Consider the following 24602-nt stretch of genomic DNA (forward strand, 5'->3'; position numbering starts at 1 on the left):
AAGCCACAAAATTGGATTTACTTTAACGAGTTTTTATGAGTCAACATCTGCACGATGGCATGTCCGCCATACGCATCGACGCATAGCCTACTGACGCATCAGTTAACTGTAAAACTTCTGTTACTCTCAACAGCTTGCATAAGTACAGTACAAAGCTTGTACAGTAAGTCTATGCAAACATATTTGCATACTGTGGATGTAACGTAAGTAAACATTCATAAACTAGTTAAAGTAGGTGGAGTAAACACAACAGTATATAACCTATAGTTAGCTCTTTTTTCTTGGTTAAAGCATTTTTATTGAGTGATTACGCAGCTATCTGTTAACTATCTGCAGCCTCTACTTAGCCTAGGTACTTATCATGGTATTTCGACCCATTGATGTAGTCATGTTTGGGTATCGTGATGGGGCGTGGCTATGACCAAGATGATCTTTTTCTCGCGGAGCTGCTTGAAAAGCCATGACTTGAGCAGGGTTCTCCTTACGGTCGAAACATGAAACCGGAGACCGTTCAGAGTGACGCGCTTTACGATTTGCGAGCACTGGCACGAGAGTTTTTGTAAAGTGAGGTAAGAAACTTTATTCTATTTACACATAGAGATTACCATCTTGCTGAGGTGTGTGAAGTCTCACAAACAGAACTGTTCTCAAGTTTTCTATAGCCATAATTGCACATCTGGCATTAATGGTGATGTTGGTCAGCGCAACCAGCAAGTGTGTTGCTGGTATTCCAGTGTCGCGCACTCAAATGATGAACCATTTCGTCTAATTGAAGTATTCTGATGATGTTATAGCTTATAGTTGTGGCTGTAATATGCTGTAACGAATCTCTTTCTCCTCCTCAGATGGCTGTTTATGCAAAATGCATATTTGAAAACTCGGTGGATTATTGCAAGATTTTGCCCTTTTTCCCGGGAAGCCCAAACCAGAATGAACACTGATGAAGTATTTTTCGACGATCCATGCACATATGTTAAAATTCCGCGGAGATGAATAAGCCTCATATATACATTGCCATTGAATTGATAATTGCTGTCCTGTCGATCGCCGGCAATGTTTTGGTGTGCTGGGCTGTTGCAATCAACACTACACTAAAGAACGCGACGAACTACTTTTTAGTGTCTTTGGCAGTGGCAGATATATTGGTTGGCTGCCTGGCCATACCTTTTGCCATCACCATCAGCATTGGTCTGCCCTCGGATTTCTACGGATGCCTTTTCCTGGCTTGTTTTGTTTTAGTTCTCACCCAGAGTTCAATTTTTAGTCTTCTGGCTGTAGCAATTGACAGATATATGGCTGTTAAAATCCCCCTGAGGTGAGTCATTTGGTCTTTGTCTATATATGCTCAACAGTTTCCCTTCGTGGTAGAAAGGAAGAGTCTCCAACTACTATCCTCATCACTGAAGATGAAGAACAGAGCTGATATTAATTAGGCTATCTTTAATGTTGTCATGGTTTTCCAGTGCCAGGTGATACTGTTTGTGAGGCTTTCGGATCTAATCAGAATGAACCTGTCCAGAAGCATAGTTTACAAATTATTTATAGGAAATACACTATTATCGATAGTGCCTTATGTTTTCTGTATTTAATACAAAACTCAAGGAACTATCATTCTAAAGCTTACAATGGGTTAGGCAGAAACTCAAATAAGCCTTGATAATTTCAAGAAATGTTCAGGCCATACTGTCTGAGGTCTACATTATTACACTTGTCATAGAAAAATACAGATGGGGTTCTTTTAGTTTTGGTTGAAGATGATCCCTTCTGTCAGTTGAAATGGTGTGAATGCTGTACAACTTATACCTCTTCAATGGACAGTAACACTGATGGACAACACTGACAGCCTATGGCACTTCACTGATTCAAGTTTCATATCAAAGTTGACCATTTAATTTTGATGACAAGCCCTCTCTGATTGTGAATACTTTAGAAATGCTCTAATTTGTGCATACAGTAGGCAAAGGGTCGTTCAATAGTGGTATGTAGGTTGAGATAGGTCGTCAGTTAGAATGGAATGTAGCCATTTGAGTATACTGCTGACTTTAGGGGAAAATGTTGAGGAAACAGCTATTAGACTCCAAGTAGGAAATGGAAGAACATGTTTTCTGAATATTTTTGGTTTTATTTGGGATTTTTGCTAGCAATGGCGATGGCCAGAGAGAAGGCGCAGGGTCACAGTACAACTATGTGATATTTTAACAAAACACAAGATGTTATCTAGCCTGCGTCATCACTTAAGGGACCATGGGGAGCACGAAATGAAAAGCGTCCAGCTTATTCTGGACATGTTATTACTTTAAAGACTCTATTGGTCATACAGTATGCATGCAAATATGAGACATAGAATATTATCCAGCTCAGACCCCCAAAGGCACAGCGATGTTTTCCTCATATTGGCTGAATGGAATATGCAGAGAGAGAGAGCATATCTCCATCCGCTCTAAAAACATAACACCTCTCTGATGTTATTTTGAGAGCTGAGTGAATGACACGAAGTGCATGTCTCTCTATGTAAAAGTGTGTGTGAAAGAGAGAGAAAGAGAGCTAGACAGAGAGAAAGAAAAAAAAGAAAGAGAGAAAGAGAGAGCGAGGGTCAAGAGAGCTCAGATCGTGGTCCTCTCTCAGATCATGGTGTTTTCACAGCTGGCTGGTGGAAGTGGAAGGGTAGACTGTACTCGGTGAGATCCAGCAGAGCAGCCAGATCAGAGCTGGTCATCACCGCCGCTCTGCTTCCTCACAGAACTCCACCTCGAACCTGCCTGCCCAGCGAGCTCGCAGGTTTACAGGGAACTTAATGTTCAAGGGCACTGCAGGCTCCCAAAGTGTTGCGGGTTCCATGAAATACTGAAACTAAACTCAGTTTTCCCTACCAAATTGTAGCACTAACGTCATCCTCCCTCGACAATCCCAAATAATTCCTCCATTTTCCCTATTTCCTGCCTTTTTATTTCTCCACGGTCACTAAGTATCAGCGTCTGTGTAGAGTTGTCCCCCCCAAACAGAAGGATTTGCATTGCGTAACAGTACTTGGACACTGCAATAGCCCTTCCATTGAACACAAATTCAAAGGCTGGGGGCGAGGAGGTCCCTCCCCATTCTAAAGTGTTTTGTGTCAGGCTCTCTTTTAAATACAGGAGACACTGCACAGAGCTCCAACATAACAGTCCTCGCCATCACCATAATGTCTGCACGCATCTGTCACCACGGCAAAGCAGCAAAGCGTACTGTGAAGAGCAGTGGTCAATGTTCCACGCCCCTGCTTCTCAACCAGCCAGCTAAAGATCAGTAAAACCTTGTGATTCATAGCAGGGCTCTTTAAATGTAATATAAAGGCCCCTGGCAGACAGGCAGCAGGCTTATTACAATATTGATTTGCCCATTTATGTTTTAGAACCACAGGCAGCACCACTCTCTTGTTTTAGTGTTCTGTTAATACTGCAGCAGGTACGCTTGCTCCAGTGAGGAAATGAAGCCCTGATGCATCAGAGGGTCCATGTCTTTCCCATGCTTAAGACAAGGGCTGTGGTCTTAATCCCAGCAGCAGCTGCATGCATTTTAGATCCCCCCCCCCCCCCCATTTCTGCATGCTACTTAAACGGGAAATGCCTGCTGGGGTGGACGGAAACGTCCAAGCGGCTGGGTTAGGCGAGGGTTGCGCGTCGGGGTGGGGATGGAGCGAGTGTGGCTGAAACAGCGGGAGGGGAAATGAGGGATGCCAGTGGCCTGTCGTCATGCCAGAACTAATCCTCTCGCTCCTCAATTCATGTGCCCACAAGGAGGGGGGGGGGGGGGGGGGGGGGTGATGGGGAGCATGGTGGTGTTGATGGAGTGGACCGGAGACAAAGCACATTGCCCACATGTATTGAACATATGCACTGGGATTGTCAAGATAAAGAGTTTGAATGTGACAAGTAGCAGAGAGAAGGAAAAGAAGCCATCAGACCACATGATCTGTTATTTGTCTGAACTTTGTCCAGACATGGTTAGCTTGGTGATGCACATGATGCAACTGGGATATAATGTCATGATAAAGAGGCTGAATGGGAGAACTAGCAGAGAGCAGGGAAAGAAGCCAGACCACACGTTTCTGAGCTCTGATTAAATGTTTGGATGTGCTGCATGAAACACATATTTGGATTACAAGTCATTGGGGTGCTCAGGTTCTCTGGAGAATAACGGAAGACTGAGATTAACACAATATCGCCTTTTCCTGTAAAAGATGACTTATTCGATTATTTAGCGCACTCCAAATGAAATGCTGTTTTGTTACAGCCTTTTATCGCATCGAGTGGCATAATCTCATTCACTGTCATAAGGCAAGAGCTGTATTTGCCATAACAGAGTGGTTTTGAGGGCTGCATTTCCAGCCGCTTAATGGCCAAACAATCTCACCCACAAAGCCCCAAGGAAGTATTATTATTAAAGTGCATGCAAGACTGTTAGAATTTTCTCTCTGTGGTGATCTTCGGAGAGGGGAAAGTGACGCTTGTAGAGGCTAACACTGAATGACACAGAAGGTAATAGGAAGATGAAGAGGTCCTCAAGCTGCTGCTGTTTGTCAAAAGGGCCTCATGTGTCTCAGGAGCGGCGAGATAAGGACAAGGTGGCTGGGATGTTGAATCAATCACTGCAGCAACACCGAGCAGTAGAGCAGTATTTCTCAGAAGAGCTGAAGTGTGCTGACTTTGTGGATGGAGAAAAGAGAGCTTTGAGAATTTGGATTAGCACCCCATGTTTGAATTAATGACTGACTTGTTTACAAAGTCACGGTGACTTTTACCCATTAACAACTCTCTTCCTCTTTGAATGATCATGCTCCATGATCCTCAAACAGAAGAAGAACATCAACAACAACAAAAAAACTTGACCATAAGCCTTATAGCAATTAGCCACTGAGCCATTTTATTGGCTACAGTGGCTACAGGTTTTGTGCAATTTCAACTAGAAGCCTGGTCAGTGGGCTGGTTTTATGGATGTTCTTTTTGATGTTGTTGTTGTACAGTATAAAACCTCTTAAAGCCCAGAAGGTCGCCTGCTTAAGCTAGTTCTATACTGCTTAGATCAGGCGCACAAAAGTTTAAGCATACTGTGCAGTACTGCTACACAATTTCCACCAATGAAAGGCAGGCAGCGTTGGAGCGTTTGATGTTTAAACTTCTGTCGATAAGGACATGCTATAGACATTACTGGATCAGATTCATCTCTAGATTTAGATTTACAGAAACCATGAGTACCAAAGTACGCTATGATCAAATTCATTATGAAGGGAGGCAAAAGAAAGAGGTGACAGGTGGTCTGAATGTGCCCATACTGTACCTCCATTATTTATAAAGATTATATAGTATTTCCTATCTTTGCTCATTTTGCTCTTTTGTGTGAAAGATACCAAGGTTTTTACAGTAGTACCAAAATGTAACCTGTAGATTAATCATGTCTAAAGAGTTTGCCTTAAATAGAATGCAGGCATTTTGTTTTGTCTGACAGCCAATGCTATTTCTGTTTGCATATTGTTTGTTCCACCAAAACAATATTCTACACATCAAAGGAACATCCTAGGTCTACACAAGACCAGATTTGAGCTAGCAAGTGTGTTTCACTGAGTGCTTCACTGTTTCACAGCAGTCTCTGACATATTAGTTTAGTTGTCAAATCGCCTACAGTAATCATTTTGTATTCACAACAGAATAGTAGAACAATTGTGCCATAGTGCCCACTAAAAATTTCTATCTCAGCCCTAATTTTTAGATTCCATACAGTCTTTGTTCAGCAACTGTTTAGAGTGGCCCAAACTTCAATTCATGTCATGCTTTTCAGGAACTCTGAAATTCTTTCGTAATTCAGAAAGCTCAAAAGCATGTCGTGTGAACAAGCCACAGAGTGTGCAAATGTTGCCATGGTATTTCAGATGTTTAACAGGAATCCACAGGAAGCTCTAAAGTTGGTTGTTGATATGAGAAGTTTGTCTTTACTTCAATAGTTTCCATTTTCAATTCAATTGTATTATTTTCTTGTAAATGCTATCATACAAAACATATGACAATGCAGTTTACAATGTTTACTTTAGAGCATGCAGTAATTCAATTTTCATTCCAAATGCGTTCAACTTTTTCCTCTCCACCTATAGATACAAAGAGCTTATGACAGGGAAGAGAGCCAGAGAGATCATCGCCGTCTTATGGATCCTGTCATTCGTCATTGGTCTCGTGCCATTTCTGGGTTGGAATGAGTGGCACGTGGCATGCTGCAATGAGACCGTTCGATATGCCAACTCCAGCAGCTGCAGCAAGAGCAGCAGCAGCAGCAGCCTTCTCCAGAGCTGCCGGCTCAAGTGTCTGTTCGAGAAGGTGGTGGACATGCACTACATGGTCTACTTCAACTTCTTCGGCTGCGTGCTGCCGCCGCTGCTCATCATGCTGGGCATCTACATCAAGATCTTCACGGTGGCGCGGCGCCAGATGCGCCAGATCGAGCTCAAGTGCAGCGTGGGCAACGGCGAGAGCCACCACCACGGCATCCTGCAGCGGGAGATCCGCGCCGCCAAGTCGCTGTCCATCATCGTGGGGCTGTTCGCCCTGTGCTGGCTGCCCGTGCACATCCTCAACTGCCTCACGCTCTTCTACGACGACCTTCACAAGCCCCCGGAGGTCATGTACACGGCCATCCTCCTGTCGCACGCCAACTCGGCCGTCAACCCGGTCATCTACGCCTACCGCATACAGGACTTCAGGGTCACCTTCCGGAAGATTCTGACGCGCCACATCCTGTGCCGCAAGGACGAGCTGTACCTCAGCTCCAACGGCAGCAAGCGACACAGAGACCAGATCAACATGACGATCGACCCTCTGCTCTAGTAGGCCAGCGAGAGGCAAGCTGCCCTTTGCCCGTGTAACATCCCATTTTAAATGTCTCCAGTGTTTTTTTTTTATTCCATGAAATATGTGTAAAGGAATGTTTACAGAATAGAAAGAGAGGATATGCTAGAACTACGTGTTGAAATGCCTTGGATGTGAACTCTTATTTATGAAATGAGCACAGGACCACTGGTCTGATTCCTGAAAGCGGGTGCTGTTTTGTTGTCTTTGGTGGATCTTTTTCCGTTTGAGTAACCGTCATGCAGGACTTATCCAATAGTTTTACCTCTTCAAGCTTACATCATAGACTACCACATAGTCTCCCCAAACTACATGTACAAACTTGAAAATTCACTCCTTTATCGAAGCCTTGACTGAAGGATAAGACTAGTCAGAGTCAGAGATTATTGGAACGCAGCTGCAGGCTTTCCAGCGTAAATGAAGTGAAAGGAAAAAATTTGAGACTTCAGCCAGTGTCTTGAAGGGGGGGGGGGGGGAGTCCTAGGAAGCACCCTCTATGGAACTGTGTAAGCAGGAAATACCTGACTTTATGTCTGCAGCATCTGAGAAACCCTGAAGAACTGAAATAGTCATTAACAAGCACAAGTCCTTATCGGCTCTGAAGCATTTCACAGATGCTTTAGCTAGTTAGTGTTAGTGGAGGATATACTGTACAAAGCATCTGACAGAAAACTTTTTGAAATTTGAAATATGATTTGTTTGACACGTTTGAATTTCAGTCACTTTTCTGTATCCGTGTGTGTGTGTATATGCACATGTGAATCTTATTCTAGATTCAACTTAGAACGCTCAGGAATGATCATCCCAGAGGTGGACACTTAACAGGCCACTCCCTTTAAAGAGGTAAAGATTTGTCTAAGCTCAAATTTCAATCAGGATCCTGTTTATCCTAGAGCCTCAGCTGTGACTTGTCACACACACACACACACACACACACACACACACACACACACACACGCACACACACACACACACACACACACACACACGTGCAGAGCATGGTCCCAGCTGTGATGGCAGGATCCTGACAGCCCAACTGTCACCCCACCAAGCCATGGGCAGCATTTGTCATTGAACGTGTATATTCAATGAATCACTACTGACATCATGATACACCCAAACATGCTCACAAGTTTCTGTCGGGGATGGCACTTAAGCATGGAGATAAATGATAAAAGCTGCTTCCATCTTCAACAGTAAAAAATGCAGGACCTTAACTATAAATACATATGAGAGCTGCTTCGACAACTGTAGCCATCCCACTAAGCAGACCACGAATGTAAACTTTCAACACATTGGAGGCAGCCTGGCTAACTAGAGGATTTCTTTGCTTGTTGTTTGTGAACATTGTCTGTGTGGTGGGGAGGACCGTTCACTCCTAAATATCGGCTTGAAGTCAAGCATTGCACAAACACTACAATGGGAGTCCTAGAGCTTATAATGGTTTTCGAAGTAGATTGCAAGAAAAGAAATTGGAAAAAAATTGTGGCGCGTTCCTTATTAACTGTGAGTCGTCTGGTGCTGCACTGTGCTGTATGCGTACTTGGCCGAGCTTTTCAAATGCACTGATGTGTGACTAATGTGTTTGTTTTCACCAGAATTTAAAACTAAAGAAACTAAAAAAAAAAAAAAGAAAAGATTTTGTATCAGCAGGCGCCTCGTGGTGACAGTCAATGCCATCACAATGTTGCTATTTATTGTATTATCCAGCAGCTGTTTCACAAAGGAAGATAACGTCAATTGAGATTGATGTGAAATGCCAAAACTCCTAGGGCACAACTCTTGAGTCTGGGTGTCATGCAGTGCTTGATGAAATGGTTCATTCAATACTTAAAGGGCTAAACTAGAGGAATGACTTTGTGGGCATTCCATTGGAGACCAACCTGTACTACATTCTACATCGCTGTCCATTAATCTTTTTACACTGATGTGCATTCCAGTAGAGCTGCGGTAGATATAATTAAAAAGCTTTTTTTTATATCGATAAAATTCTAGATATGAACATGATCTAATTGATCAATCCTGCCACTGATTAAAACAATAAACAGTGTTTTTTTAAAAGACAAACGTTGTGTGTTTTAAAAACTATGCTTCAGTAAGGTCACTAGTCAGCATATACAGTGGTTCACAATGTTTTGGTGTTATCAGTGCTCGAAGAAGAAATTGTCATTCGTACTACAAATGTAAACCAGTATTGTTATTTAACATGAATAAAACTGTATGTATTGTGACTTATTTTGTTAATAAAAATGTATGTTTATATAAAGCTAAGACTGTTATATTAATCATGAAGATATTAAAAGTGGAATAAAGAGGATGAATATACAAAAATACAGATCAGATCAATATTTTGGATGGGAAACACATTGATAAGACAATGGCTGTGGTTTCTACAACAGCGATAATTTGTGTGTTTTGTTAATCTACTTGCTGTTAGCCTATTTATACATAAATGACTACAACGGATAGTTCCGGTCTTTAATTATGATTGGCTGAATTGCATTTGATGCCGTTGTAAAGCCCAGCACAAGCTTGGCAAACACTCTGATAGAGGAAATGTACAAGAATGATTATCTATGAATACATCTTTACATTTCTCATTTCTAGGCATTTATGTTATGAAATCTTGCCAGACATCTGTAGTAACCGTTTTAGAAAAGCATTAAGCCACTCAACTCCGTATGTTCCACTGATTTTAGAACAAATCCCCAAGCTTTTAATGTCTAAAATCAGTGAAACCTATGGCATATTGGTGCTTATTGTTAAATTATGTCTGCATTGTGTGAGGTTAACAGACAATTCAAGATATTAATATGGACTTGCGCATTAATCAAACATTTGGCAGGAAAATGTCAAAAACGTTTATTGTAAAATGTAAGACCTGAACGACAAGCAAATTTTAGTGATCCCTATTATGCAACAATGGACTAGATGTCTTATTTCCAAATAAAGGGAAACTACAAATGCATACAAGATAAGCTGACTGAAACAATACATTACATACATTCCTTGGCAAGGGATTAAATGGCTATTTTTTGGCTCAAGCACACAGAGAATGCAAATCATGTTTAACATCTGGTCACAAGAGGCTTCAAAGTGAAATTTGAAACTGAGCTCATGTTTGTGCAAAATCTGTAAAGCAACTCACAGAAAATGAAAATCAACACATGCAGTTTCATATATCCTATGAGAACTGACCACAGGGACTTCGCCAAAATGAACATATCCCTTTTTACTTTAACTTCCAACACTAGATAGTCCACTACTCAGATGCTAGATGCTAAAGGCTAACTCATGCTTGTTGCTGATCACACAGCATCTTCCCCTTACTCGGCTGAACTGGCGAGTGTTTCCGCTATGTCTGACCTGTATGGACGTCGTACTGTAGACTCAGGCTGTCTGTAGTATCCGTATTCGTCTTGCGTCTGTGTGGCGCTCCAGCGCTGGAGTCCGTCATCTATGAGTCAGCGTCCGCTTGACCTGCCAGGACCCGTGACATGTCCTGGTCGGACACTTGCTCATGTTGGCACAGCCCCATAGCCTGGCACAGGTAGGCAGCCAGAATGTGCTTGCACTGAGGATGGACAACGAGAGAAGACAGCATGGGGCACCAGAGTGACACAGCACACACAGGGGAGTAAATGTAGTTAGCATGACGGAGAGGCTCAAGCAACGTCTCCACAAACACAAACACAAACAAAAACAGATGTGCTCTGCCACAACAGATCATCCCAAAAGTTACATTCACGGTTATTCGTAACAGACTCTTTTATCCAAGGTTACTAAGTTGAGCTATTTAAAGGAACCGTATGTAAGAAATGTATTTCAATTAATCAGAAAATGGCCCTGAGATGTCACTAGACATCAAGAAATCATGCTCATTTCAAATACTTATATCGCTGACAACAGTCCGGCCAGGATGTTGGCATTTAAAAAGTGAAGTTGCAGCCCTCAACTGATGTTGATGTTTACATATTGTGTGTTTTGGCCTGATGCGCCACCTTCTACCTATCTACTAATCATGAAGTCAGTAGTGTTTCGGCATCCGGGTTGCCAACTTCGACTCAGTGGGAAGGGGGAGGGGAAGGATACACCACTCTACAATATTTTGAAAGTTATTGCAGTACCAGTTTTGGCCAAAATCCTACATACTGTTCCTTTAAATCATCATTGCTGTAGAGTCAAGGTTTCACATCGATCAAAAGACATGTCTCCTCAACCCTTTAAGATGAAAAACTTGTATGGAAATAATGAACTTGCTGCGTGAGTAAGTATACCCACTCAATCATTAATTTCTGTGAAAGTGAAGCCTCCTTTCCTGTAACACTGGCATCAGGACACAGCAGACACTCACTAGTGACGACAAGCATGTGAATTGAGCTGCGGTGGCCCCCTATGCTCCTGAGCTACTGTGATGGGCTTTGGGGCCGAGAGCAACAATTTGCCCAGGGGGGACACAAACAGCCTAAATTAAAGGCTTTATGAGGATCGAAACTCAAATGTCAGTTTCAACAGGATGTTTGGTTTACCACACAGCATACACAGGCACACACACAACGGCTGCCTCCTGGGTCTGAATATGGTGCTCGGGGATTGCTTAACCAAACAGATAGCATTAGCTGCTTATTTTTCGTGCGCTGCCTTTGGCGCTTCAGCATCCTGTGTCTAGGTGAACAGACCATAAACTAATCACAATAACCTAGCCAGAGTGATCATAACAAGCCGATCCAAATGCAGTCATTTTGCCAAAAAATGTTTAGTGGTATATTGCTGTGTTGCAACCGGCTGTTTGAAAACTCTCCCTGCATTGACACATTTAACTTCTGCACTATGAAAAGATTCGGGGAAGGGAATTCAAGAACAACCTAAGATCTACACCACATTGTCTGGCTATAAAAGCATGACGGTCCAGGGGAGCTTCCCCTACACCACCAATGGTTTCTTTCAGCTTGGATCTTCCACCCTTTCAGAAGCATTATGACTCACCGCCCCAAGGTTCCGGGGACAGTTCTAGAATGTGACTACGTACACTCCGTCTCTGAGCTTCGCTCAGGCTACGGATCCCGGGACATGCACTGATATTTAGTAAATCATTTACTGCCTCTTCACCCATTTGTACCGTTTCAGCATGGCAAGCATGGCAGGCGATTGAATTTCTGTTTAAGTATTGGAGGACTAAATCACAAATCACACCCCGCAACAATAAATTCTGCCTTTTTCTGGAATTGGTTTTTTTACACCATTATTTTGCTATGACTTCATGATAATGACTCTGCGTCTTGTTTTTCTGTCTCTCCCACGCAGCATATGCAACGTGTATGAAAACATCCTCTAAGTCAAGCTTTTTGACACATGAGGGTAATCTAAACCAGCTGGGCCCTGGCACAGTCTAGACACTGTGGTTGGTGATGCACTTCACACATACCTTCACACACAGAAGCTTGAGATTTGAAAACACCACTAACATAAGACCCACATGCTGCCAAGGGGAAGGGGTCACGCTTGATGGATTTATTAATGTTGCACACTACATTTCATTTTTATGACTGCAACAACTACTGCAGTTGTCAAAATGAGCGACCCACTGTTACAGCAACTGTAAAATAAGAAGAAAAAGCTTTACGCAACATTCCATAACCTCTGGAACAGGCCATGTACATCAACATTAAAACTGGGAACTGAGAAAAGGTTCGTCAGTGTTGATGACGTCTGAGAAAATCATATGTTGAAACTCCTGCACAACCTTATGAAGCTATCAAAGAAAAAAAGGAGAACTTAGAAGAAGGAGAATACGTTGAAATGCTGTAATTTACTGAATAGGCACCAAATGAAAATGACACTAGCTGATGCAAGAGCCCTAAAGGTTTCTCTCTCGGACCTCAGCTTGTGTCCGTTGCAACCACAGAAACTCCGAGACGCCTCTGCATTTCTCTGCTCTTTTAACACCTTCGCAGGCGTTCAGTGTTGCAGTGTGGTTGTCACAAAATGGGCAGATGAGAAGAGTAGTGTGAAAAAAGGGTGAAGGAAAACCAAACGAAAGGAAGGTCTCTGTTCATCATTGTCTCACTGGGTTCCCTTCACTTTCTCTCAAAGATGACAGAATGGATGAACATGAGTGTTCTACGTTGTTCTCTGATGTTAACATAGAAGGGCATGCGACTTTGGTCAGTCAAAAACATGTTCATGTGCTATCTAACAAGCCCATTTCCATCCATTTTATTAAGCTAGGGAACAAAATTGCCCATTTCAGCAGATATCTAGAGTCCCCTCATACAGTACTTACCAGGCACCCGCTTGAATAATTAAGTGGCAGAGGTGGAAAACTCCAGCTTCAGGAAGTAGAAGTCCAATCATGTATTGCACTAAACACAGGTGATCTCATCAATTAGTTGCTCTATCTGTCTGTAGAGTTGTGCTAATTAGAGTCAGCTGGATTCTAGTAAGGGGTTGGCACATATACAGTATGTGGTCGGACTTTTACTTTCTGAAGCTTTTCCACCTCTGTTAAGTGGGCCATGGACCAATCTCTCCATATTCAACGAAGCCAAAATGAAAACGGTTTTCCATTCGATGTCTGCTTCAAAATGGGTCTGGATTCCAGTAACCGTGAACGTACGTACACATCTCAACACATCGATCGAGAAATCAATGAAGCATTTTTTTCTTCAGTTCTAACTGATTTTATTAGTACTCTCGCTTCCAGGTCTCAGAAGGCCTCTAGAGTCCATTTCTGCCCCCAAAACTTGCCCATGAGGTCCCAATTTGAGCAAAGTAACTAATGGCATAACTGTGGTGTGAGACTCTCAGCTGACCCAACAATGTTTGTACTTTACTGCTTAGTTTCTCACGGTATTAAATGTGCAAATAGATTTTTTGTTGTTTCAGCGAGCTTCAGTTTCATTTTAGACATTGCACTTTGCTCAGCATTAAAGTTAGGGCCCATGCCTCTTTGAGGTTAAACAGAGGGAACTGAAACCACACATACCCTAATTCAAATGACATTCATGATAAACAGGAGATAAACAAGTTTTTTTTTTTTTTTTGCCTCTGGGCATTTGCAATCCCATCAGACCACGGAAACATTTCTGCAGCAGGAACAGCAAGTGGTAGGAACGTTGCGAGGGTGGACAAAAACGCCGTGCCGGCCGGCTCCGAACACTGACCTAGAGAGCTGCAGGTGTGCACAGTGCATGTGGGCAGACAGGGCGGCCATGACAGGAGAGGAGACTCACCAGCAGACTGGTGCTCCGCTTCAGCACCAGCATGGAGAAGGCCGGACACGGGCAATAGTGACAGGAGGTGAAGCAGGTGTACAGCTTACCTGAGCCCCCCATGACCTGACGGAGAGAACGAGAAAATATTAGAAACAGAACAAGAGTGAGAGTGAGACAGAATGAAAGAGTGAGACAGAGGGATGATGAAAGAGAGAAAGAGAGTATGAGAGGGAGAGACGGTCACATCCTCTGTTGATTACTTTCTGCTCTTTATGAGCTTCAAAAAGCCACCTGTTTGTATAACGCAGTTCTTACAGCTTGGTCTTGCCAACATTGAGATACCAGGGACACTCTCGTTAATGTCAAATCTGCTTTGTGCAAAGCCAACTCTGGCATTCCCTCTGGGGGGGCAAAGCCAAGTCTGAGAGTCAGTTTGCCCTTGACTTCACTGCGTGGGAAACCCCACAGCCTGACCAAACAGCCCGGGGACAGATACAGTGTGTGCCACTGCGGAGCAGGACAGCCCACGACACAAGAGCAACACCATCGCGAGCCTGCTGCTGCGCCCAGATGGAGCTGAACTGAAGAGCTCGCTTGCCGCCATGGAAATGAAACGATGCATCTGAATTGGGGAAGTTAAGATCACGGAAGCAGTGTACTGTACAGAGGCATGGAAATGTACACCCAAATGTGTTCCAAAAGTGTGACAGCCCAATCGAATGCGGAGCAGAGAATTTGCAAAGCAAACAGTTTAACAGAGGAACATTCCTTGATGTTTCTGTTTTTTTTCCCTCATCCCTCTTCCCAAATGTTCCTCTGATGCTGGAAATAGTCCACAGCCTGTGTTCAATTTATAGCTTGAGAATAGTGAATGTGACTCGGAATGAAGAGGAGCCAGGTTTTGGTGCTTTTCATTTTCCAAAGACCTCTGCAGGGCACAGCAGCCAGCGTGTTCCAACACATTCAGAATCAGAACACACTTCCCAAACTAGGAATACCTCAGGAGGGAAACAAAACAATAATGAGGAATACCAGCTCACATCAACCGGAAGAAAGCTTTGGCTTCACTGTGATAACCGAAGAGGAGGGCGCACTTGTGTCAGTGACGAGCTACACCGTGTGCTGTGAGCTTCAGTGCGCATGAATTATGTACTGCACCAAAGCGATCAAGCTGGGGTCAAAGGTCAGCTGTACTCATGCACCAAATGAAGCCAAGACAGGTTGTGAAATTGATTAAGGCACAGATTTTTTTGCCTTCTATTTTGAGAAGGGGACTTAAATCTCTTTTGGGTGGGGGTAGGCACCAGTAGTCCCATTCAGCCTATGACTCATGCAGACATTAACAGAGGAGATGGATCAGCCATCATCAACAGGACTAATGCCCTGTGTATGGGTGTGTGTGTGTGTGTGTGTGTGTGTGTGTGTGTGTGACGGCACCAGGCACTCCATTATCCCAAAGGAGACGCATTCACTGAGGCGGAACTTCACTAAATCACACCGAGCTGAACTCACTCCCACCTCCCACCAGGACAACACCACCACACCAACCCATTCTGTGTCAAAGTGACACTTCCTTGTAGATGAGTCACAAGAGCAATTAGGTGTGTGTGTGTGTGTGTGTGTGTGTAGTTTGTATAAAAGTAACAAAGGAGGGAAACGGCAGCATCTTCAGTCAGTGCCCACACACCCCGCATAGGTGGAGATGGAAGTAAGTAAAAGACTGATCGAGGCATGAGGTAATCGCTCACCCGTCCCAGGTGATATTGGGGGGGCATATTGGTGATCACCCCCCACCCCCCCATTCCATTTCCACAGTAGGGCTTTTCATTACAGTCCACAATCAGTGCCAATGCTCAAGTGATGGAGAGTGCGATGATGGGGACGCCACAGGCCCTTTGCATTATTAATCAAAGTTTCCCGGCAACACTCCCTCTTCATAGCTAGCTATCACGACTGAAAGCAAATCACTGGGATATTCCATCTGATGGGCCAAGATGACTTTGAGTCCAAGCAGATTATTATGGGATAGACAGAGAGAGAGAGTATAGCAACGGCACAAAAGTAACCCTTTTTATAGTGACTCATAGTCCTCTTGAGGCCTCTTGAGCCATGCACTTCAGATGGGCTTGCATCTCATCCATCATTTGAATAATGGTGAGCACTGCATACTAGGGACAATCTTCAACCAACTGTTGAAGACCTCTGGGATGTTAAAGTTGTCTGAATTAGCCTCTGTTATATAAATGTTTACCAAAACTACTTGTGCTGTTAGCCAGTACACAGGAAATGTATCATGAGAATCCAACACTTTGGCTATTGGACAAAGACATGTTCATGCAAACCTAAGAGGCACAACAGAAAAGTCAGATTTTGCTTTACATTCCCAAGTGTGAACACTTCCAGGCATTCACCATTCAGGCAACAATCCACACCAAAGCCAGGAAAAATCCAGGATTCTCTCTGGACATGGACGTTGAAATTATGCCCCCTCCCCCCCCCCCCCCCCCTCTTTTTTTAGGAGGTTTCCGAGGAAGTTTTCCAGGGATTGCACGCCCGAAAGGAGTTGAGAACCTGTATTCCAGCTGGAGGGGATGCTTTTGGAATCAGAGCCCTGGGGGTAAAGGAGCACAGCAAGCCTGGGGCCTCTTGCCAAAGAAAACTCGCAGGAACAGCTCTATTCCATCTGTTCTGCAGTCAACAGAGGGGCATCCCCAAAGGACATGGGAGAGAGACATAAAGGAAGTATTGCGCAAGTACCACAAAGAAAGCACTACAAAAACAGAATGACAAAACGCAGCAGTCGATGCAAAAAGCAGTGGTTTTCGCCACACTCTATTTTGAGAGTGTGTGTTGGTTGTCTTGCCTTTTTGTACACGTCAGATGAAAAACTATAATGTGCCATCATGAATCTTTTCTGCAGAAAGCACTCAGTGACGTGCACTTTGAGATCTGTTGACACAGACAGGAAACTATAAAAGCGCCAGTGTAGCAGGGAAAGCCAGGGAAAGGGATGAAGACGTGAGTGAAAGGAAGAGATGGCGGTAAGATGGTGGGAGGGCTTTGCCTGTAACAATAGCTTGGTGAATCAGGGCTTTTAATTACAACATCAGATTTATCAAGCATTTCATCGGCTTCAGCTCCGCAGGCCCTACTGATAGTTTTGTTTTTCATTAAAAGGCCGTCATAACTCTTCCTCTGTGTGCCATGGCTCTTGGCTGTGTTCCCATCACAGAGGCATCTTCAGCCAGCCTGCCACAGGTCGCCTCTTGCCTCAGACACGTGATCTACCCGGTTAAAACATCCCAAACATTTTCATTTTCTTAATACGTTTTATTCCAATTGTTTTTAATGACCAATAGTATATCTCTCTTGATCTTCAATAAGACCTTGAAGACCCAAGGATACCTCTTCATCTACAGTAAAACTTTTGACAACCTAACACACCTTTTTTGCTGTTGTAGTGCACTGTGTCCTTATTCATCTATTAAATGTTACTCCTCACTCTGTAAGTCGCTTTAATAGCGTCTGTTAAAAGAATAAATGCCAATGTAACGTATGAATCTGTCCAACATTCCATTCATCAGTTTACCTTAGAAACAGCAAGTGAACTGAAATAAGCTAGCTGCTACCCTAGCTCCCCATGGGTACCTAGCCTTCACTACAGTTCTGATGCTTCAACACCTCCAACTGCCCTTTTGCACTCAAGCACACTTAACACTGCTATGACCTTCAGGAGGTTGAACTGAAAACTATATCTGTTGTCAATATCTGTCAAGAATAGGGAAGGATGCAAAAACTTGATAAATCTGTTCCATGATGCAATGTTTCCCCAATAGAAAAATAAATGAGCTTGCTGGACCTAATAGACACACTTAAAGAGAAACTCTGCAGGATTGGCGATTTCATCTCCGGTTTCGTTTTCGCTTTTCGTTTTCGCTCGTTTTATGCTTGCATATTTCTCTTCAGAGCTTCCCCTACAGCTTTAGCGTGTATATTTATACATACGCTATATATATTTATAAATTGCAAGCGTGGTTCTTCTTGTTCCTTACGCGTCTCAGACTTCCAGATGTAAACAAGGAGCGATCGTCTCCTGCAGAAACTGCAAGGTTGCAATAGCGGATAGGGACACTGGGGGCGGGAGGAAATATTACTGTTTTCGATGAAACTGGTCAGTCAAGCAAAACAACGATTTCTAAGCGATTTTATGACTATGAAAAAGTTGCATAGGGTCTCTTTAAAAACACACTACTGCTTCAAACATATTTCAATGCCTCCTCCACTGCCTCACATCTCAAGGTAGACGGAGGACATTCCCAAGAGCTCTCCGGGTTACAAGAAGCAGCGACCATCTATCAGGAGGCTCACAGCTGTCCACAGCCCACCTCGGCCCAACACTGAGAAGTTCAGCTCAGGTAGCAAGGCGGGCCGCCGTGACAGAAACCTGGCAATATCTATGGCCCAGGGAAAGGCCAGCGCATCCATTAGTGTCAGCCAGCGTGAGGCAGCAAGGCACAATAAGCTTCTGGGGAGAGATGCCACCATCCTCTGGATAGAGTCAGGCTCAAGTCAGCCTTCATTACCACAACTTTGCACTCTCAACTCACAGCAGGAAATTTAAGGTGACTGGAGGTCACCGGTTTCAGCAAATCTCCCAGCCCAGAATGTTCTCATGCCTCGGGAGGGCCTCAGGGCCTTAAGTCCAATGTGGAAGTGAAAGACTCTAATTACGCTCATTGTCTTCATATAACAGCATGTCGAGAGCTACTCGACCACTAACCCCTGTGTTCACTTCCCCTTCATCCTAATACAGCTGCAAATGGCGATGATCTGGGTTCAAGCAGTGTGAAGCGCCCCCTGTGGCAGAAGGATGGGGGTACGGAAGCAAGTGAGGGCTGTAGGTCAATAACATCGTTGTAGAAGCTGTCAAACAGTTATGATAGCAGCTTGCTAATGTATCTCCCCCGCTCCCTCTCTCTCACACACTCACACACACACACACACACACACACACACACACACACGTACCATACTACTGTACATACAGAAGCCTTGCTTATAATAATGAAGTTATACCACTGCTTGGTTGAATTTCTGTTTACATATAGCATAAACACATACATTTCCATGCGGTTTGGCCTTTCATCTATAAAACAACGGAGGTTTTATCACTGAAAACTATTATCTCTGAAAACTCCAACCAAAGTGAAGATGTGGGAAAACATTAGTTTCACTTTTGCATGTAATAAAAACAGCGTTTTTGCATTGTGACATGCTGTTCTCTCGTTTGTCTCTAATTGGCCACCTGTTTGTTCGATGGGGTTTGCGACACCCTTCCCCAGATGTTTTTAGCATCGGTGTGGTCTTAGATTTCGCTATTGTGAGTTGAACAAGACATCGACAGTGCAATAACTTTAAAAAAAACGACCAGAAAACAAAAACAAACAGAAAACGACCATCAGAGTGCGTAGGTGTGATTAGGTGTGAGTGGGTGTGACTGAAGCCATCTAAGAGAACCAATCACCTTGCCTTATTTTTGCCACCCTTTTCCCTTTGTTCAACTCATACTTAAGTGATGAAACGGCATTGTTTGAGAAGACGAGAGATTGCTTTTGTAGAAGGAGGACATGCTGAGGCCATGGTCTTTGGTCCAATCCAAAGGCCATGGCCTCCTCAGACTATAGTTCATTTTTACCCTCTCTGCTTGTAAGAATAAAACCTGATTCCTAAGTTTTCTTGAGTTTGCCAGTCTAAATTAATAAATAGTCATATTACAATATAATATTGATATTACTCTGTACACCTTCTTTTTTCAGAAGGCAAAAGAAATGTGGCCTACATACATAGGCTGCATGCAGCTGTTCTATTCCCCATTCGTCCTTATTCAGGGACCTCCCAAGACAGATAATCAATAGCGTACTTCACAGTCTCCTTTAAACAAACACTGAGAGACACAGAAAGAAGGAAAGAGAGAGAAGAGTGAACATTTGAAAAAAAGAAATGATGGAAGAGGAAGAGAAAGAGTTCAGCCTTTTCATTTCAATGTTTAGCTTTTTAATTTCCGCAGACCCTCCATCTTGCTCTCATAAAACTAAACTAGGATATGAACGTCACCTTCATGTTCCTCAGGCCAGCGATTCATGCATGGACAGGGAGTGCTTCAGTGAGCACTGTGACAATCAGATTTGGGAAGGTTAAAGACAGGGCCCCAGGGCAATTGGTCTTATTGGGCAGGTTGATCTTCACACAGCATGACATGTGAAATGACATATTAATGAAGGCCTTCCCAGCAGAGCTCGCTCAGCAGAATTCTCAAACCTTCAACTCCTTCCGCATGAACTATGCAGACTCTAAACTGAACATACCCAGAAAAATTATCTTTGAAAGAGGACAAAAAAACGACATAAAATATCACTGTACAAAATGTTTACACAATGTCACTCTTACCAAATTGTGAACATGGTTGTACTTTGGTTGTAAGATCACCAAAACAAAAAATTTAACCTGACCATGGTGTGCTTAAACCATAGACTGTAAAAAATAGGCTTAAACACTCGGTCACTCTTCACTACAACAAAAATCAGACCAGCAACAAATGACGCAATATGAAGTGCGGGAAAATGGGTAATGCTCTAATGACGAAGAGACTGACAGCACAAACATATTATTGTAAGTCGCTTTGGTCAAAAGTGTCTGCTAAGAAATCGAAAAAATAAATACATCAATATAGAGGCATGAGAGAGTAGATTATAAAGATTTGAATAGATCACAAAAACAAACATACAAAGAGGTGAAAGTCAGGGCAAGGAACAGTTTGGCTGACCAAAGGCTAAATCTGTCACCACACCACGTCTATGACGCACAGACAAGTTCTATGTGCATCTGGCAATTTGACTTAGGTCAACACTCAACAGAATAAAATAAAATATAGTAGAAATCCACTGAAATATATAATCAAATCACATATATATACAGTATGTAAACATGTGTTTGTGTGTGTGTGTGTGTGTGTGTGTGTGTGTGTGTGTGTGTGTGTGTGTATTTATATACACACACACACAAACATGTTTACGACAATACAACGGACAGATGACAATGCACCTTTTTTGACCAGTGAGGTTAATTCCCTGTTTCACAATGTGGTACGGTCTACAGTATCTACCAAATCATGTCTAGACGTCTCAGGCACGGCAGCACCATTAAAGGTAGTACAGAAGGCACTTAGAGGAAATGAACACTCATGGACACAGTTCACCAGAAGAGCAAACGTCAAATGCCAACACTCTCTTTTTGAAATCCAACATGGCTATTTGGCCTACCTTATAATAAACAAACTTCAAAGAGACTACTGAATGGGAAACATTGTGCAGCCATGAAATGCCATTGCCATGAGTGTTTCGTGATGAGAACTATTGCGACTCCAGAATTCATTCAAAAGACATTTCTCATGACAATTTATTTTGGCGAGACCCATATGAATGTCCGGAAACCTGCACCCCAAAAATCAGTTTGAAATAAATCAGACTTCACAAAGGAATCGATCACTGGTGGGGTGACTCCTCGTCACATCCTACTACTTCCTGTTTTACTCATTACAGAAATACTCAGACACATGAAGAGAGAGCCGGATCAAGAGTGGGTGTTTACAGGAAACCACATGGGCTCTATATAGTAGAGTTCTGTCAGCAAATGATTTCCTAGCTGAAGGCCAAGACAGTAGCAAGAGGCGCAGTACCCCAAAAAATGCGTCTGCGGGGTCAGGCTGTGTCATGCGGTCTCACACTCAGCCTCTATTAAAGAGAGGTGGAGAGGTGGAGTGGTTAACTGTTGCCCAAGACAGTGGGATGGAACAACAGCTGTGGTAGCTGAGGATTGCACAAATAAGAATAACTCAGCTTAAGGTTCAAAGAAAGGGATCTGAGAGGAGACCGTTACTTGTTTGTTTGAGATTGCTTGTGATGTCTAAAGCATTTTGAGTTGCCTTTGTGCCAGAAAATGCACTATGTAAATACACTAAATTTACTTGCATACTTTGAAACATCGCTTAGCGCACCTTTGGTAATTTACAGTATTTCAAGTGGGGAAGAGGGGGGCTTGTATAAAACAAATATTCAGCCTATGTGTCAACAAAGGTGATGAATCACATTCCACCACAAGTAGGGTTTGATGACTTCCAGCGGTCTTTTCGAGTAAGTATGACTGTGTGACAAACAGAGTGGGACACAGAGTGAGAGTGAGAGTGAGAGTGAGAGAGAGAGAGAGAGAGAGAGAAAGAGAGCCTGTCTCTTACCCGAAACACTCTTCTGCCACTAGGAGAGGACACACAGGTCACCGAGCGCTGGTCCACAAGGTCCAAGGCCTGAAGGGCACAAGACCCGAATACATACCGCAACCTAAAAGACACAGACACAACACTGCGCACTTGCTCCAATGCAAAAATAAACAAAGAGACAAATGAAACTGCCCACACAATTACCAAAATAGCAGAGAGCCAAAGCCTGCCAAATGGGACATCAGCCAAGTCTACATTGTATTATCACTCAAATGGTTTGCTTAGGCCTGGTCTCACAGCAGTGGGGTGAGTTCTGTTTGTGGAGACTGTGGGCGAGACACACTGTGCACGTGGTCATCAGTTGTATTTGTCACACAAAAAAAAAGACTCCACTAAAACAACTTACAAGTCATGGCTGAGCAATCACTGAAAGACTGAGCAACGTATAATAACAATGAGACCAATAAACTAGTGTAAGACTGAGCTGGCTAAATAAATAATACCATAAAGTAAGGGTAATGAGGAAGTGACTGAGACACACACACACACACACACACACACACACACAGGAAGTGGCTCAACAGGTTATCTATGACTGTACACAGAAAACTACACCCCAACTTCAACTTTCCCTAGTAAACCATATTTTAGGATTTCCATGACGTGAGCTGGCATTCAGCATGGCATCCCACACCAATAAACTGCAATTATTGTGGTGGAATAATGGGGGTAGTAGTGATGGTTGTGTGTGTGTGTGTGTCAGAGAGAGTGAGTGAGTCTGTTTCAGAGAGAGAGAGAGAGAGAGAGAGAGAGAGAGAGTCTCAATGTTTTCAAGAAGCTCGCAGGTTTGAGAAAAGCAGTTTACACCAATTTTGATCAATGTCATGTGACTTAAAAATGTAAACACTTTACTTTCTGAGCCTGTGGTAGTAGTGGATAAGGCTGCATCGGCCTTATCGAAATGTAAAGGTAAACAGCACGATACCAGCTCACAGGGGGAAGTTTATAGAATGCAAGTGATACTCACGCAATAAGCAGGTCATCAGGAACTAGGAAAAAAACATGATTTAAAATGTCAGTCACGTAATGTGCAGAGAGAGCTTCGGCAGCAGCTTATGGTCGTTCATCAGAGGAAATAAGGTGTACAGGTGGCTCCCCCCAGTGGCCAGTCCATGTTCTACAAACTTGGACAGTTACTTAAAACTTTAACTGAGAACTTTAACTGAGAATGAGGTTACACCTTTTCGGACAATTTGGGGAAATATCATGAGCCGGTGGGTTACGTTCTCTTCAATTCAAGTGTCAACGTTAACGTTAGACAACTTCTCTTGGGCGCGTTTCAGAACAAGTGCTGCTGTAGCTAACTTGAGCCTGTAGCCTGCCCCACAGTCACTAGGTAAACGTTAGTTTAATGTGTTTTTCATCCAAAACACATGAAAGCACTTCCCATACTCACGCTGAGCTCCATCCTTGTAACTTTTTTCAATATCCTTCAGCAACTGTTCAGCAACAAAAGGAAGAATTGGGGATGTCATATGGTAAGGTTCTGGTTTAACGTTAGCTTGGTGGTGGTAGTTATCTGACGATAACGCGTTATGTGCTACTGCTGCCTTTTAGCCATCTTAAATTAGATAACAACTAATGTTAACGCCTTTTCGTTTTTATTTACTTGCAGTCGCTATGAGTAGGCGACACACACAGCTGTCAAATTTTCAGGTTAGATTTCCCTCTCTGATCATCAGTACTACGGTGTCCGACTTAGTTCTAAATGCGTTTCCCGTAATGCCCATTGCTTATTACCAGAGCGGTAGAAACAGAAGATGTAGAAGGTAATGATTTGACGATTAAGTGTCGAGTCAAGTAGGCCTAGCCCACGGTCTACTATTTTTACTGTGCATATAAGGTATGATCCTTTTGAGTGACCTTTAACTTTTACTGATTTACTGACGAACTGCATGTGTCTCTTTCAGGACTCAATTGTTGTTTCCCTTGATGATCTCCATGGCCATACTCCATACATCTTCTTGCATTCTCAATTCTTCATGGACACTTTTCCTCATTTCTCTCTTTCCTCTCCACTCTCTCATTGCCAGGGATGGATCACTGAATGGGCCTACGGGGCCCAGGCCCAGGGGCCCAAAAGGTTCAGGCAAAGATCCTTGGTTGCTTTACTCCCTTGATTAGCCTATAGCCTAGGCCTACTTGATTATTTGCCAACCCTCTCTGGTTCAGGAGACCCTGAAG

At 43.2% G+C, this 24602-nt stretch overlaps 2 protein-coding genes across 2 annotated transcripts; one reads left to right on the top strand and one right to left on the bottom strand.

Moving 5' to 3' along the window:
• Positions 1–469: 469 nt before the first annotated feature.
• On the top strand, positions 470–9132 carry adora2b (adenosine A2b receptor). Its single transcript, XM_062536164.1, has 3 exons — positions 470–569; positions 846–1315; positions 6125–9132. Exons 2-3 carry the CDS (start codon positions 990–992, stop codon positions 6849–6851), a joined length of 1053 nt encoding a protein of 350 aa, XP_062392148.1. The 5' UTR covers positions 470–569; positions 846–989; the 3' UTR covers positions 6852–9132.
• Positions 9133–9719: 587 nt separating this feature from the next.
• zswim7 (zinc finger, SWIM-type containing 7) lies at positions 9720–24073 on the bottom strand. Its single transcript, XM_062536196.1, has 5 exons — positions 23815–24073; positions 23386–23407; positions 22377–22479; positions 14105–14209; positions 9720–10446 (listed from the first exon to the last, which is right to left on the bottom strand). The coding sequence occupies exons 1-5, from the start codon at positions 23891–23893 to the stop codon at positions 10330–10332; spliced, it is 426 nt and encodes a 141-aa protein (XP_062392180.1). The 5' UTR covers positions 23894–24073; the 3' UTR covers positions 9720–10329.
• Between the last annotated feature and the right edge of the window lie 529 nt (positions 24074–24602).

Source organism: Sardina pilchardus, chromosome 5 (genome assembly GCF_963854185.1).
Source record: "Sardina pilchardus chromosome 5, fSarPil1.1, whole genome shotgun sequence".
Taxonomy (NCBI): Eukaryota; Metazoa; Chordata; class Actinopteri; order Clupeiformes; family Clupeidae; genus Sardina; species Sardina pilchardus.